Source organism: Colletotrichum siamense, assembly GCF_013390195.1.
Source record: "Colletotrichum siamense strain Cg363 chromosome Unknown KSG_Cg363_contig08, whole genome shotgun sequence".
Lineage (NCBI taxonomy): Eukaryota > Fungi > Ascomycota > Sordariomycetes > Glomerellales > Glomerellaceae > Colletotrichum > Colletotrichum siamense.
Genome location: NW_023501021.1, coordinates 1,238,963 through 1,255,318, shown reverse-complemented (window position 1 = coordinate 1,255,318; position 16,356 = coordinate 1,238,963). Strand labels below are relative to the sequence as shown.

Here is a 16,356-nt window from a genome sequence, read left to right as displayed (position 1 = left end):
GAGTTTGGGAGATCAATCACCGTATCACAAGAAATGGACGCTGTTCAAGGTATCAAGATGACGTGACGAAAGACAATCCATTGAGTAAATACCTAAAATCTATCATGATGCGCCTTTATACCTTAACGCCGTCTACAAGAAAATGCCGAATTCTAGATTTTGACCTCTACTTCAGCAATTTCTGAAATGTGATAATACCTGACTCCTTCTCAGCCTGCTCCAAAAATGTGCATACCAAATCGCTCAATCCGACACTCTTGGCTTTGCCAATCCATTCCGTCATTAGCAAAACCTTGACAGGCTTGCCATATAGCCTTTGACTGATGAAACCGCTGATACCATCTGCATCTAGCGACACTACTTCATCAGAGCAGTCGTGGCGATATCGGACCTCGTCCGCACGACTTCGGCGCATAGCATCCGCAACAACAGCTTGAGCAACGCGGTCGACTGACACGAAGTCCAGGACACCCTTCCACTTCTGGGTCACAGGTACAGCCGCCAGCTTCTCAGAGTAAGCAACAAGGTTGCCCATGATGTCGGACTCCGGGATGCCGGCGCCGGTCACGCTTGAGAGACGGCGGATCGTCACCGGGATACCGAGATCGCGATTCGCGTTCTCAAGAACGGCTTCGCTTGCCCACTTTGAAGCTCCGTAGGCGTCACGATATCCTGGGGGAGGAGGGCGGTGGGACATTGGGACCGGCGCGAAAGCGTCCAACTCTGGAGCGAGGCGCCCCACCACGGCTGAGGAGATGTATATAATCGGAATCCGTCGAGGCGCCGCTATTTTCGTTGCCAGGAACTTAGTGCTGGAGACGTTGGGTGCCCGAAGAGCTGCGTAAGGTTTCAAGAAGGACACATCAGCGCCGTTGTGGATGATGAGATCGACGGTTCGCGCCAGAATTTCTTTCGTCCTGTCATCGAGTGAAAGAGACGCGTCTCGGAGGTCGCCCTGGTGGACAACTACCTTTCGATCGCTGCTCATCTCGCCAAGGCGGGTTGTGTCTCTCACGGCGAGACAGTGGATCTTGTCAATGGAGGGTGTGGCCAAGAGGGAACGCAAAATAGCTTGTCCGACGAAGCCTGTCGCGCCAGTGAGAGCGACCACGCGGGGTGGCTGTCGAACGGGTACTGTTGGATGTTGTGAGAGAAGATCCTCGGAGACCGTCGAAAGGTCGGGTAGGGCCGTCTCAGATTCCCAATCAACGTCACTCTCGTCATCACTGACTGATTCAATTTCAGTGGCGACAAGAGCTGTCATTGCTCCCAGGCTGCTCTTCTTGAACAGTTCGACCACTGGGACAGAAACATCAAACTGGGCCTGAATGGCGGCTTGCACGCCGACGAGCTGAAGAGAGGTGCCACCAAGATTGAAGAAGTCGATTGCAGAAGCAGGACCGGAAAGATCGACCGGACAGCGCCCTAGAACGCGGCTCCATAGGCGCAACATCTCATGCTGCTCAATGGTGAGCGGTATTTCATGCTGGCTGACGGGGGAAGCCTGTTGAAGCTGCGGCGTGTTCACAGGTAATCTTGCCGCAGCTCTTCGATCTACCTTGCGGTGAATCGTCAGAGGCAAGTTAGTCACAGGGACGATTGTGGCTGGTCGCATGACTCTGGGGAGGTTTGTAATGTTTTGCAAAATGTCCCTCAGTTGCTCGTCGCGGTTGATGTTGTGACGCCCCCGAGCACTCAGCAGTGCATGAGCGACGAGATATTTGCTCTCGCCCTCCCCACGGGGAGACACGACGACTTGATCGAGAAGACCGTCCGAGTTGTTCAAGATGGCTCTCTCAATTTCCTCGAGTTCCATTCGGACGCCTCTGATTTTGTGTTGTGCGTCGCCTTCGATACGCCCCAAGATGGACAGCGTGCCATCCTCGTTGATCTTCCCCTTGTCGCCAGTCTTGTACATGCGGGTCCAGCTCTGAGACTTTGCGAGATCGGAATGCACGAAAGGATCGTCAACAAACTTCTGCTCAGTTAAGCTGGGGTTGTCGAGATAGCCTTTGCTGACACCGGCGCCAGCGATATAGACCTCTCCGGTCATTCCCAGGGCAACAGGACGTTGTGCGGCATCCAAGATGTAAGCGGCATAGTTGTGGAGAGGGAAGCCCACGGGAACTGGGTCGTCGCCGCAAGCCATCCCTGGGAAGACTTCCACGTAATGAGAGACAAAGCTGACTTCCGAAGGTCCGTAGAAGTTCATCAGCCGCAGTCGAGGAAGCTGTAGGTTTCTCAACCCACTGTCCACTGAAGGTGAATATTGCTCCCCACCAATGACGGCAATCTGCCAGTGTCTGTTGTGCTGAAGATCCTCCGATCCGTACATGAGCCATGCGGAGTATTCAGATGGCGTGGCAATAGTGAGAGTGACTTCTTCCTGGCGGATGAGGCGAGCTATAGCCGTCATATCGAGTCTCTTCTCCTGTGGGACGATGACAAGCTTGCCGCCTGAGCAAAGGGTAACCAGGATCTGCCAGAGGGCCATGTCGAAGTTGAGTGCTGTCTGTTGGAGAACCACGTTGGACGCTGTCCGATAGATGTCGGCGCATGCCTCGACGACATTCACGACCGTACCGTGACAGAGGACTACGCCCTTGGGAGTACCCGTGGTCCCACTTGTGAAATGCACAGCCATGGGTTCTTGAGGCTTGGCAGAAATGGGAATGGAACTCAAGCTGGCGGGTTGCTGATGAGAGACGTTGAGGTGAGCGATGTATTCAGCTGTTGGTCCCAGATCTGCAATACGATGGATGGTCTCGTCGTGGGTGAGGATGAGAAGCGGCTGGGATGTCTTGACCAAAGCAGCAAGGCGTTCGGCGGGCAGGGTAGGATCAAGAGGAACATATGCGAATCCGGCCCACATGGCACCGAGCAGTGCGCAGACAGCATCAACGGAAGGCTCGCAGAATACGCCAATGAGTCCCTCTCGCTGTCCTCCGACACTCTGATGGAGAGCTTGGGCGATGGCCTGAACACGTCTCTTAAGTCCACAATAAGTGAGCGAGGACGCGAAACCGTTGATGATGGCGAGCGAGTTAGGCTGCTGACGGGCAATCCTATCGATGCGATGGAGGACAGTCTCTGGCCACACGGAGATATGCTCAGGGCCCCTTCCAAGTGTTAGTGCTCTCTGAGCCTCCCCCTGGTTGAACAAGGGTGGCTCGTCAATAAGAACGTCCGTGTTGTTGGCAAAGCTTTCCAGGAGGGTCACGAAGGTGTCCATCAACGTCTGGGCTTCTTCCTTGGTGTAGAGTGAACCTTGAACGTCGAACCGAAGCAGGGTATCACTGTCTGGGTTCTCAATGACGTCCAGCATGATGTCGTAGGATGTTGTCCCACTGACCCAGTCCTCACCTTGACCTTGGCATCCGCAGAAGGTGCGATTTTGACTAACACCAGGTCGGTAATTGAGGAAGGCTTGGAACAATGGGTTGTAGGTATCAGAGCGCTCGACGGCTGCTTCCTGGAGAATCATGTCGAAAGGTAGTCGCCCGTGAGCCACCGCTGCTTGCGCCTTGCGCCTGGAGCTCTCCAACACCTCCTTGAATCGCTGGCCGCTGCTCATGGCGAATCGCAAAGGAAGCAGGTTCAGATACATGCCGATGCTCTGAGCGAATGTGCCCATCTCTCGACCAGCATCAGCCATGCCGATGCAGAAGTCTTCAACTTCCAGAAGACGATGCAGCAGAACAGCATAGGTGGCCAGTAGGAAGTGGAACATGCTAGTCTTCGTACGACGGCAAGCGGCCTTGATGGCCCTAGTCACAGCAATGTCGATCTGACCTTGAGCTTGGTTATGGGAGTACTTTTCAAGTTGCTTCCTCTGTGTCGACTTGGCGAATGGAAGCAGAGGAAGAACAGTCGGTGCAGGATTGGTCAGCTCTTTTGCCCAAAATCTCTTCTCATCGGCGAAAGCGTTCGAGTGAAGGTCTTGACTTTGCTTGCAGCAGTACTCGGAGTACTGAACTGGCGGCGACAGCGGATGCCCGAAGTAAACCTTCTCAATGTCGCCAAGCAAGACCTCGAGACTGATGCCGTCCATATTGATGTGATGATACCCGATGACAAGGAAGTGAACTTGTTCCGAAAGGGTCAGGAGATTGAAACGCATCAAGTCTCCTGCCTCGATATCGTACTCATGGGACTTGAGCTCATCGAACAGAAGTCTTGCGTCGCTCTCATCGCGAACAAATTTGTGCTCGAGCTTCAACAGCGCCTTTGCCCTGATGCACTGAGTAGGGGTTCCATCTCTACCGGTGGTGAACGAGGTGCGGAGGGCCTCATGGGCCTGGGCCACCGTGTCAACAGCCTTGGAAAGTGCGTCGACTCTGATATTTCCTCTCAGCTGAGCCCAGAAAGTGATGTTGAAAGCTGACTTGTCCGTGACGAAATGCTTGAGGAACCAGAAACGAGATTGCCCGGCGGACATGGGAATCTCACGATCCACCTGACTGAAATGCAACTTGCTGGGGGTGACAAGCTCAGGAGATGCTGACCCTGCCGAGCTTGAGAGACATACCACGCCGTCTTCTTCACTATCGCTGAATGCGTCATCCAATAACGACGGCGAAGATCTTGAGGAGCTACCGGTTGGCATGAATGGTTTGCTTGTCTCAATATCGTCTGGGATCTTGGGCATCTCAAGAAGTGGAACTGGCGCAGCTTGCTGCTTGGTGGCTCGTTCCACGGCGCCATGAGTCTCCATGACTTGCATAGGCTTGGAAGGGCCAGAAACATCGCGTGTCGGCTGGGGTGTTTCCTCTTCTTCGGGCTCGTCTGCATTGTCATCTCCGAGACTCGGTGTCAAGGCAGCTGGGAGTTTCTCCAGCGAAAATGTAATCAACTCTTGAACCGTAGAGCCACCCAGAAGCTTGAGAACGGGCATCTCCACTGACATCTCGCTAGAGAACCAAGTGCGGAAGTCGACTGAGACCAGAGAGTCAACACCAAGCTCATCGGCTCTCGAGCCAAGAATCTCGGCCTCAGGAATTTGGTTGTCCAACTGAAGAGTGGCGACTAGCTTTGCGACAAAGCCCTCTGCGAAAATATGTAAGTATACTCATATCATAAGAAAGAGAGATATCCACTTACGACGGACGATTCTTTCCACAGACTTTGGTGTCTTGGCGCTCTTGAGCAGGTGTTTGACTGAGGTAGACTTCCTCGCCCCCGCATCCTGAGATGAGTCGTCTTCTGAAGAGATCTCCTTGGTGACCAGGTGGCTGAAACGAGGATCTTCCATCACTAGGACCTTATCCGGATTGTCCTTTCCGTGTACAAGCTGACGCAAGCCAACTATGAACTCAGAGTCGCCATTCACACCGTTGTCTGGTTTGCTTGCAAGCACAGCCTCGGCAAAACAATTGTGGAAGTCCTTCTCTGAGATCCAAGTGGCACCGGCGCTCCAGAGATTGTCGAGAATAGCGCGTGTGAGGTTGCGAGCCATGTATCCTACGCCCATGATTGCGCCGATGTGCATGACAGACGCTGGGAGACCCCGCGCCCGCCTGTTGTTGGCCAGGGCGGTCATGAACATGTTGGCGGCACTGTAGTTGGACTGCGCTCGATTTCCAGTGACGGCAGCGATTGAGGAAAAGAAGACGAAAAAATCTAGGTTGAACTCGGAATTCTCCCCGAAGATCGAGTCCAAGTAGATGCTACCTTTGACCTTGGTGTGTAGGGTTTGCGTCATCATATCGAGAGGCATGTCCATGAACAGCTTGTCGCGAAGTACCATGGCTCCGTTGGCGATGCCAGCAATTGGAGGCATACTAGTCCGGATGTCTTCGACTACGCCACGCAGAGCAGCTTCATCAGTGATGTCACTGTAGAACTTGGTCAGCAAGAGGTTGTCAGGAGTGATGCGGGATGCGTCGATTTGGAAGCAGACGTGGTGACTTACTTGGCAAAGATTCTAATCTTGACTCCGGCCTGCTCTTTAGTGCGTAACCAGTTCGAGCCAACATTGGGGCTACGGCTGGTCATTACAAGATGGCGTGCCCCATGATTAATCATCCAATCGCAGAGTGATTGACCGAGATCGCTTGTCAGTCCAAAGAGCACATAAGTGCGGTTGGGCTTGAAAGAGAGATAATTGCCCACAGGCGGTACGACCGCTGGTACAACTGAACCACTGTCCGAGCTCCAGTCAATGACAACAGAGAGCCCGATGTCCAGATCTTCGGAAAGGTCAAGGTTCTGTAGAGACTTTGCTTTCGTAGACGCCCCCTTCATGACTCTGCCAGACACGCGATTGAGGGCAATCGTCAGGATGTCGAGGGGGTTGAAGGAATGCGTAGGTCTCTGATGAACAAGATCGAGCAGGGCCAGCTTCGAGCATCGCTGGGGAAGAGCGCTGAGAAGGGTCGCAGGCAGCGTAGTGTTGCGAGCTTCAACGCAGTTCACGATAATATCCACCGTTGGTGGCAGCTGAGAACGAATCATTCGGAGCGAAGAGTGTGGCTCGATGTTGACCCAAGAGGCGTTCTCCGGCTTTTTCAGATTGCCTGAACTGACTGAGGTCGAGGCAAAAGTGACTCTCAGTTCCTTCTCTGAAGCCTTCGAGAGAACGGAAGCAGCAAGCGCCTCATCTGCCTCATAGAGCATGACCGAGGACTTGTGTGGAACAGCATCCAAGATGCTGGCTGCTTGAAGTTCGCAAACGAGTGATGATAGAAACTGATTCGGGTTCTCCACATCAGCGTCAACGGAAAGATCAGCTGCGAGATCTTGAGGCGAAAGCAGAGAGCCATTCACGTTTGATAATGCCACATGCGGAGTATTGTCACCGGTAGGACTAGCGAGGACAGCGTAGAGCCCCCCGTAGGAGGGTGTGGCTGATGATGCAGTCACTTTCAGCCAGTCATCAGCTTCGACCGAGGAGCCAACCGTGGCATGCTTGTGGAACTTCCAGGACGTGCCGGAACAGCGTAGATGTACCGGAGTAGTTTGGAACTTCGTAGGCTCCGTAACCAATTTTCGGGAAGCAGTGTATCTCAGATTCATAGCGGCGTCGTAGGCGATGCGAGGCACCTTGAGCATTTCGTTCTCCAGCACAAGCTCGTGCTCACGAGCCCACAAGAGCGCTTGCGATGAATCGTCATCTTGCTCGATCTCTGCAAGAGTCTTCCAGCGTAAAAAGGTTTCAGCGATAACTCGAGGTGCTTGAGATGAGTAGGGAGAATCCAAATCCAGAAATTGGAGCCGAAGACCAGGCATCTCATGGATAAGCACACGACCTAGGCCGATACTCATATTCATCTCAGGTGACTGTTCTTGGCACCCGCTTGTGATCCACAGAAGGCACTGGGGTCGTTCCACCAGCTTCTTGAGTCCCGCGAAAGACTCATCCGAGAGATCACTCATGACTGGAGTGTCTAGGTCGGCGAGATTAATGACGCAACAATTTGGCCCGAGAGACTCGAGTTTGCTGAGGTCCAGGAGTGAGCGGACACGAATAATGCTAGCGCCGGCAAACCACGGAGCCAGGATGCGGCTTAGTTGTCCTATCAGGCTACAAGATTGCATTGTTTGGCCTCCGACAAGAACAAGCTTTTGGGACTTCTCCGCACTGTTGGCATCGGAGGTAAGTACCTCCAATGGCTGGTGATAAAGAGGCTCTCGAAGAAGATTGATTCTTTCATCCACGGCTTGAGACAGAATGATGAGTGACGGCCAGGCCAGTGGTTCGAACTCCGGTGTAACTGCGTCGACGCCGGAGAACCCCGTGCGAGACAGTCGTTGATGCCACTCTGTGGTGTCGATTGTCGCCGTCAGCGGTCGACCATCGTCATGTCCCCTGAACCAGCCTGGAAGGGCTGAAAATGGGAATCGTACTCGGACCACATCAGCACAAGTCACTTCGGCAATCAGGAGATAGCCTCCTGGCTTGAGGAGTCGTCTCGCATTCCGAAGCGTGTCGTCGAGCTTAGCGGTGGCGTGCAAGACGTTTGAGGCAATGACCAGATCGTAGGAACCCTCCTGGAACCCCTGCTCAACGACATCCCGCTCGGCATCCAGGATCTTGAAGATCATCTTGGGAGACTTGAAGACGTTCATGGCTGTTGAGAAGAACCCAGCTGAAATATCGGTGAAGGTGTATGAAGAGAACTGGCTGCCAATGTGTTTGAAGATACTCTTGGTAGCGCCACCAGTGCCAGCGCCGAGCTCAAGCATCTTCATGTGGGGATATCTTCGGGAGAGTTGTAAGGCTATGCGCCCAAGCCAGTCCATGGTGAGGTCGAGACCCAATGCTCCAGCGTAGAATCTGTCCATGAAGTCATCCTTGAAAAGAATCTCCACCATATTGGCTTCGCCTCGAATCGACGCAGCCATGTTGGTTCCGACCTTTTGCATTAGTTGGAGGTCCAGACTGTCGGGATATCTGTGAAAGATGGGAGCAACATCGCTCCAGGTATCATTTAACCAGTCCTTCTTGGCATATGGCATGCTACCCTGGGAAACGCGGGAAAGAATGTCATGGCTAAAGTCGAAGAAATACTGGTGATGCACGGCGATGTTGCTCCTCGACTCGGGATCTGCAAACTCTTCCTCGATGGCACGCAAAAAGTAGATACCGACACGCTCAAGATCCCAAGCCATATCGAGCTCCTGGTCAGTGGGGAGCCGACCTCCGGATGCTTCAATACCGTCAACCGTGATGGGGTAGTACACGGTCTTGGAGTAGAGTTGTCGGTTGGAGGCGGCGCTGTCGGGAGAAAATGGAACGACTTTGATGTTTTCCACTTGAATCAACGTGGCGACATCATCAACACTGTCAGGATCGCGCGGGGGCGAGAAGACCTCCACGTCTCCTGTGATTGACTCCGGCAGTTGTCGCAATCTTGAATCGAAGACCATCTCGTCTGCTAAATCTGGCCGAGACATCATGGCCTTCCAGTTGGCCACATCCACTTTGATGCTCTGGAACTCAGTTGGAACGAAGACCTCAACAAGCCCGGCATCTCGAGGCCAACCCATGGCGAGGAATATCGCCTGGAATGATGCATCAAGGAAGGCCGGATGTATCAGTACTGGCGTCCCATTCCAGTCCTCATTGGGAATTTGGAGTCTCCCTGTTCCGTAATCAAGCTTGCGCTGCATCGACTTAAGAGCGCGGAACGGACCAGTATAGCCATAACCAACTTCCTCCAGGAAGTCGTAAAAGTCATCAGTAACGACTTCGAGTAGGTTCGGTTGATCTCCACCAGATCGCAAGGGAAGACGATCCATGGGACCTGGGTCAGAGTCCTTAGCAGGTTCCAGCGTTAGCTCGACTGAAGCTGTCGCAAGCAATGTCAAATTGGGAGCGTCTCGGCGAAGCAATGCGTGATACTGAAACTCGGCGCTCATGACATCAGGATCCTCGTGACGAATTTTCGAAAGGGACACCAAAGTCTCTACGTCGACGTCGTCCTCAAGAGTCAGGGCTCTACTGATAACAACATTGTTGACGGCAACAAGACGAGGGCTGCGATCACCTGCTGCAGCCATCACAGCCTCCATGGCGGTGACAATGTAACCAGCAGCTGGGAAGACAACTTGGCCCTGAAGAGTGTGGCCTTTGACCCACGGTAGCTCGGAGACTCTCAAAAGATTGCGCCATCGCATCTCCGTCTCCAGTCCATCAGATGTAACCGTGCCAAGTAGGGCATGAGGACGAGACTTTCGCGTCCGATACGCTTTGCTCAGTCGAGACTCATGCCAGTAGACGCGGTCGTGATCCCACGTATAGGAAGGAAGGGTCTTCAAAAGTCGAGGGGACGCTTTGTTCGGCGCAATCCGTCGATCGAGAGCAGCAAAATCCAGAGATCCGTGGCCAAGGTTTTGCCATAGAGCCCCGACGCCTTGAGTAAATGATGAAACATCATCTTGGTTCCTCAACAGCATGCCTGTGTAGGGCAAGCTGGATGCCTTCGGGTTCAGCTCTTGAAGGGTTTGCAAGAAGGGGCCCTTGAGGGCCGGGTGAGCACCGACTTCGACAACTGCGTCGAAGGGGCCGTGTTGCTCCCACGCAGTCGTTGCAGCGTTCGAAAAAAGGACTGGCTTGGCCATGTTGTCGCACCAGTATTTCCCAGTCAGGTCCGGATCTGATGGTTGCATTCGGGTACCAGCATGAACACTGGAAAACCAAGCGCAAGTCTGATCCGTGTTCCGCCGAGGGCTCACGTCACATTCCGTCATCGCGCGAAGGTATGAGTCCACACAAGGAAGCATGTGCTCGGAATGATATGCCTTGTCGACCTTGAGGATTCTTGCAAATTTGCCCTCGTCTTCAAGGATGAGACGTGCCTCCTCGATTGCATCGGCATCTCCGGAGAGTGTAATGCTTGAAGGGGAGTTGACTGCTGCAATCGAAATGCGTCCTTCTAGAGTATCAACGACGCAGAGCTCTTCCGCGTCCTCCAGAGATGTGCCAATGGCCATCATCGCGCCCTTTTGAGACTTATTCTGGCCGGCGAGTGCAGTGGCCCTTCCGCGGTAGTAGGCGATTATGATGGCACTGCTGGCGGTGATGAAGCCAGCAGCGTAAGCCGCGGCTATTTCTCCTGAAGAATGGCCGACGACAGCACTGAAGTCAACGCCCGACGCTCGTAAAAGGTCGACCAAGACGACTTGCACAGCAGTGCACAGGGGCTGAGAGAAGGCGGCCAGATGAACTCTTGAGCGTGTGGTATCAGCCAGAAGCTCGTCCACAAGTGACCACTGCGGGCGATGATCATGCGGTAGGGCCCCCAAAGAGCGGTCCATATCAGTGAGAATAGACCGAACCTGCGGGAAATTTGTGATCAACTGTTTTCCCATGGTGGCCCATTGCGCGCCTTGGCCTGTGAAAACTCCCAATACACGAGCTTGGCCTGGGCTGCCCGAGAAGCGAGTACTGTGAGATACATCAGGACTTGACCTCATCTTTTTGAGCCACTCATTCAATCTGTCCAGCAAGTCCTCGACTGATTGTGCAGGAAATGAGATTCTGCAAGACAAGGCAGATCGACGGGACAGGGTATACGATAAGTCTGAAAGGTTTGTCGTCGGATTCTCTTCGAGATATGAAACGTAATGCTGAATCAGATTCTTCAATGACTTCTCCGACGAGGCGGAAAATACGAAAGGCGAGAGCAGATTTTGCCGAGAGTTTTCGTTCTCCTTCAACTCAAATGGGAGTTGCAAGCTCTGGTCGAAACTCTCAAGGATGACATGGGCGTTAGTGCCTCCAAAGCCAAAGCTGTTGATGCTTGCTCGACGAGGGACACCTGGTGGAAGAGATGGCCATGTTTGAGGCGTGACGGGGATCTCGAGATTATTGTAGAACGGGGCGACTGCGGGGCTGAGTTTGTTGAAAAGAAGATTTGGCGGAATTTCACCGTGTTGCACAGCAAGCGAAGCTTTCATGATGCCGGCTATGCCTGCTGTGCCTTCGGTGTGCCCGATAACAGTCTTGATGGAGCCGACGTACAACTTGTCTGCGGTGTTGTCGCTGCGGTGACTCTTACCGAAGAACGCAGTGGCAATAGCCCTGGCTTCCTGTCGACCTAGTTAGCGATTTACACTTGGTCAATTCCGACATGACTGACTTACTCTAGGGTCTCCAGCACCGGTGCCTGTACCGTGTGCCTCAAAGTATTGGCAGCGATCATTAGGGCTGAGAGCATCCAGGCCTGCTTTTGCGTAGGTTCGCTGAATCAACTCGGCCTGGGCTTCTGAGCTTGGAACTGTGATTCCCTCAGCAGTTCGTCCGTCTTGATTGACTAGACATTCTCTGATCACGCTCTCAATATGGTCACCATCAGCGAGGGCGGCAGACAGGGGCTTCAGAATGAGCGCCGCAACGCCGTCACCACGGGCGTATCCCTTAGCGTCTTCGTCCCACATGCGAGATCGACTGTCGTGGGAAAGCATTTTCAGCTTGCTTTCGCCGATGTATGGCTCGGGAGTCAAAATAATGTTAGCACCGGCGACAACTGCCATCGGGGAGTCTTCGTTTCGAAGTGTCATCACCGCATTATAGACGGCAACTAGACTGGACGAACAGGCTGTGTCAATCGTTGCTGAAGGACCATGCCAGTCAAAGAAATGTGATATGCGGTTTGACAAGATACTTCGGGCAGTCCCAACACCCGCATATGTCGGCAGACTGTCCATGTCCCGTTGAAGATGATCGTTGTAGTCGCACCACATTTGACCAACATAAACCGCAGTCTGAGACCCAGCTACTCCCTCCATTGGAAGTCCGGCCGACTCAAGGGCCTCATAGACGGTTTCTAGCAGAATGCGATGCTGCGGGTCGGTCGCATGTGCTTCGACTGGTTTGATACTAAAGAAGCCCGCGTCAAAGACACGAGGATCTTCTTCAAGAAGATAAGACTCGGTAACATTGCTGGCTCCATGATGGGTGCCGTCGGGGTGGTAAAAGGCCTCAGGGCTGAAGCGATCTTCGGGTATCTTGCGAAGGACATCTCGCGGTTGTCGCAATAAGTCCCATAGCTTAGATGGGTTGCTTGCACCGCCGGGGAAGCGGCAAGCAGAACCCACGATTGCGATGGGCTCTTGCAATTTGCTCTTAGCCTTGGAGGCAGAAGGCTCAATAACTTGCCTCATGGCTGTTCGTCTGATTGGTGAAGTCGATACTTCAAACTAAGATAATGGTTGATGTTGCTACGAAGGCTGAAAACCAGATGATGCAGCAGGCAAGTCAAAGCAATGCTGTTGCCAATGACAAAAGGCTTCCAGAATGTGTTAGTTGAAGCTATACGGTAGGCTATCTAGATAGTCTAACTCTATTCTGTCACTAATTCGGAGTCACCACTTTGGATCGAAGTCAATTGTGCCTCCGGCTCCCTCCGGCTCCGGTCGTGTTTACTGGAAGAATACCCTAGGCCCGCTTCCTCGTGATTCACCCGACTCGGCCTATGGTCCCCGTCACCCAAACCTCCGAACTAACCGACAATGATAGCTCGCCTAGCCAAAATTTCCGACGTGTTATCGCGAGAATTGGTGGAATAGTTCGTCCCGACTTTTGGGTGTGCGCATGGCAAGTAGCCCGCTTTTGAGGCTGGTTGACACATACACCCAACACCCACTCCTTGCATGGAAGCTTCCTTTTCGATCCGCACACAGTTGGCCGACATCGCTGCATTTGGTGCCTTCCACTGAAATTCATCACCGTATTGCCGCAGCGCTCTTCAGTCTAATCGCATAGTCTATTCACGGAACGATGGGTGTTTTTACAGAGTTATGGGACTCAGGGGAGGTAGTGAAGCTTGCCATTTTCACGGTCAGTCTGATCTCGAAATCTTTCGTGCTTCAAATGCACACCTTGCTTTATCATAAAGAAAATCGGGGCTGACTGAATGATTTCACAATAGCTCTCCATATATGGTATCTGCCGTTCAGTATACCTCCTTTACTTTCACCCCTTGGCTCGATTCCCAGGCCCCAAGCTTGCGGCAGTCTCTGAGTTGTCCTATGTCTACCACTGGTGAGCCGTGTACCTCCTCATTCTCGGTTGTTTGTGGATTATCGTCTAACTTTGTAGGCTTACTGGCCACTATCATGAGTACATACACAAGCTTCATCAGAAATATGGTTAGTAAACGCGCCGATTCAAAGGCAAAATCAGCCATTCGCAGAGATTTATCTGATATTTTGGGAAAGGTGATGTTGTACGCCTGGCCCCTAATGAACTCAGCTTCAATACTGCCCAAAGCTTGCAAGGTATGAAAAGTCACACCACAGCCTTCCCCAATCTGACCATACTTTCGTGTAGACATTTATGGCAACCCCTCCAAAACGGGCCAGACTTTTCTCAAATCATCATTCTACACAGGTCCAAGCGGATACAGCACCATAGTCATGGAGAGAGACCCAATTAAGCACAAAGAGACTAAGAAGCTGTTGTCCTATGGCTTCAGTGCCAAGGAGCTTCAGGCTCAAGAGCCGATCTTGAAGACAAATCTGGACATGTTGATCACCCAGATTGACAATCAGATTGCCGCGGAAAAACAGGGGCTTTCACTCAACAAGGCATGAACTACTCCATTGATAATAGTTGTCAGTTTCTGATGATAGACAGCTCCTGCAGTCATTCGTCTTTGACACAATCGGAGAACTAGCCTTAGGAGAAGCATTTGGCGCACTCGGAACAGGTAATTGGCTCCCAACTACCAGCAACTTTGCTTGAATACCAGACCAAATGCTCACTATCATTCTCAAGGCACAACTCATCCATGGATTAGCACAATTCATGGTGCTATCTACTTCATGAGTATTGTGCAAATTGCACCTCGTCTTCCAATACTATGGCTCACGCTACCGCTCGTTGTGCCTTGGAGTTCCATCGGCCAATTCATCCGCTTCTTCAAATACCAGACTTCAATGACAAGAAAGAGGCTGTCCAGGCCATCTCATCAGCAAAAGCGGGACTTGTTCAGCTTCCTTTTGAAGGAGAAGCCTGACAACTTCCTGCAAGTGGCGTCTGAAGAGTGGCTTGGAAACCAGGCTGGTGTACTCATCGCGGCAGGGTTTGATACCACGGCAGTGACCGCTACTGCTGCATCATACTATCTTGCAAGGAGACCAGAGAAGATGAAACGCCTGCAGAGAGAACTACAGGAGAAGTTCTCAGATGCGTCTGAGATGAACGGCACCACCGTACATCAGTTGCCTTATCTCAGCGCATGTATCGAGGAGACCATGAGAATCATGCCGCCGTTGACATTTGGGTTGCCTCGCGAAAGCCCTGGCGCAGAAGTTGATGGAAACTTCGTTCCCAAAGGGGTGCGTAACCTGATATCAGAAGTTTGTGCCTGGCTAACGGATTATGATGATTCAGACTGTCGTTTCGACCAGTGGTTGGAGTATCACTCGCCGGCCCGACTACTTTTTTGAGCCTGAAGAGTTCCATCCTGAGAGGTGGCTTCCAGCATCTCACGACTACTTTGACCCATTGTTTTGTAACGACTTGAAGGAAGCGTCGCAACCATTCTCGCTTGGCCCTCGGGTATGCTTGGGAATCAACTTGGCCTACACCGAGTTGAAACTACTACTGGCGCGTCTTGCATATGAATACACTTGGGAACTGGTCAATGATACCAGGTTTGACTGGGATAGAGAACGCAAGTTTCAGGCTCTATGGGTTCTACCCGACCTGCGAGTGAGATATACACGCACTACTTGAAATAGATAATATAGGCATCACCTCTGCATGCCTCGTTTGCTTCGCTTCATCGGTGTTCAATGTATCTGCTCTCAAAAAGAGCAGCATTATGAAAAAGTCAATAGTTGTTATGTGACCTAGTCTAACAGCCATCATTGACTGTATTATCCCCTTCGTTAGCGCACGAACAGCATTTTCTTCCTCTTCGTCGTTTTCTTCTTTATTTTTCAAGGCCTCTAAATACTGATCTAAACACATTCGCGTACATCTGAGTTCTATAGCTGACGAAGTTGGTGACAGAATCAACGATTGGAATTTATTGATTATATTCAAGTCTTTGATTTTGACCGCAAGATTCCCCTGACGCTAACATAGCAGCTTATGATCAAGGCAACTATTCCAAGCGCCAAAGAAGCCTTTTGAGAATGGCATCCCCAACAAACACCCAGGTTCTTGGTAACAGCTGCCACAGTGAAGATCCAGCTGGGACCATCTGTGAGGAAGAGATGCTCCAGGTTGACTCGACGATATCCTTGTAAGAAGTAGTCCACCTTCTCTGCACTGTAAGACTGATCACCACCTCTGCTAATACGCATCAAAGCTGCCGTAACTTCTCGAGGCCTGGGGTGTCCCATGCTACATAGCAGTGCGGCAGCCCAAAGCCAGCGAGGGGCACCTCCGTGTTGCAAGCCAGATGGAGGATCCAGATAGAGGTTGAGACCAATAAAGGTGATGTTGAACATGAACACCAAAGCCATGGACCAAGCAAAACCAGCGAATATTTCTACCCAGTGAAGGAAGACTTCGCGACGAGCTTTTGACCCTAACTTTGAGTTCTGAAAGCTCCTGAAAGCAACTCCTTGGGCAAAGGACCCCATCAAACTGTTTCACATTGTCATCAGTGAGCCTTTTCAATATCCCATGATGAAATCGAGGAGCACTAACAACGCCGAAGAAGTGATCAACGGGGCAACGTGGATGAATGCCACTGCCATCTTGGCTGTATCTCCAAAAAAAAAAAAAAAATGGAAAGTCTGTACAATACTGGATGCGTACAAGTGAAGCTGTCACAAATTTGTCTCAGCCGTAAAGGAAAACAACCGGTTTGGCAGCGGTTTCTGTCGTGTCTCGGGCACAGGGTGTTGTCGTGGTAACGGGGTCAGTGTCCACGAGAGTCTCAACACAGCCCCGAC

General features: G+C 52.0%; 3 protein-coding genes across 3 annotated transcripts; 2 read left to right on the top strand and 1 right to left on the bottom strand.

Annotated features, from left to right (window-relative positions):
• Positions 1-166: 166 nt before the first annotated feature.
• On the bottom strand, positions 167-12,606 carry ccsA-1 (Polyketide synthase-nonribosomal peptide synthetase; the record flags this gene model as incomplete). Its single annotated transcript, XM_036643799.1, has 4 exons — positions 167-5,046; positions 5,101-5,834; positions 5,912-11,532; positions 11,587-12,606. The coding sequence occupies 4 exons, from the start codon at positions 12,604-12,606 to the stop codon at positions 167-169; spliced, it is 12,255 nt and encodes a 4,084-aa protein (XP_036490219.1).
• A 616-nt stretch (positions 12,607-13,222) lies between these two features.
• On the top strand, positions 13,223-14,037 carry BOA3-1 (Cytochrome P450 monooxygenase BOA3; the record flags this gene model as incomplete). The annotated part of the gene is made up of 5 exons (XM_036643798.1): positions 13,223-13,282; positions 13,374-13,486; positions 13,544-13,593; positions 13,663-13,722; positions 13,775-14,037. The coding sequence occupies 5 exons, from the start codon at positions 13,223-13,225 to the stop codon at positions 14,035-14,037; spliced, it is 546 nt and encodes a 181-aa protein (XP_036490800.1).
• Positions 14,038-14,268: 231 nt separating this feature from the next.
• BOA3-2 (Cytochrome P450 monooxygenase BOA3) lies at positions 14,269-15,184 on the top strand (the record flags this gene model as incomplete). The annotated part of the gene is made up of 2 exons (XM_036643797.1): positions 14,269-14,784; positions 14,840-15,184. 2 exons carry the CDS (start codon positions 14,269-14,271, stop codon positions 15,182-15,184), a joined length of 861 nt encoding a protein of 286 aa, XP_036490801.1.
• Positions 15,185-16,356: the final 1,172 nt, after the last annotated feature.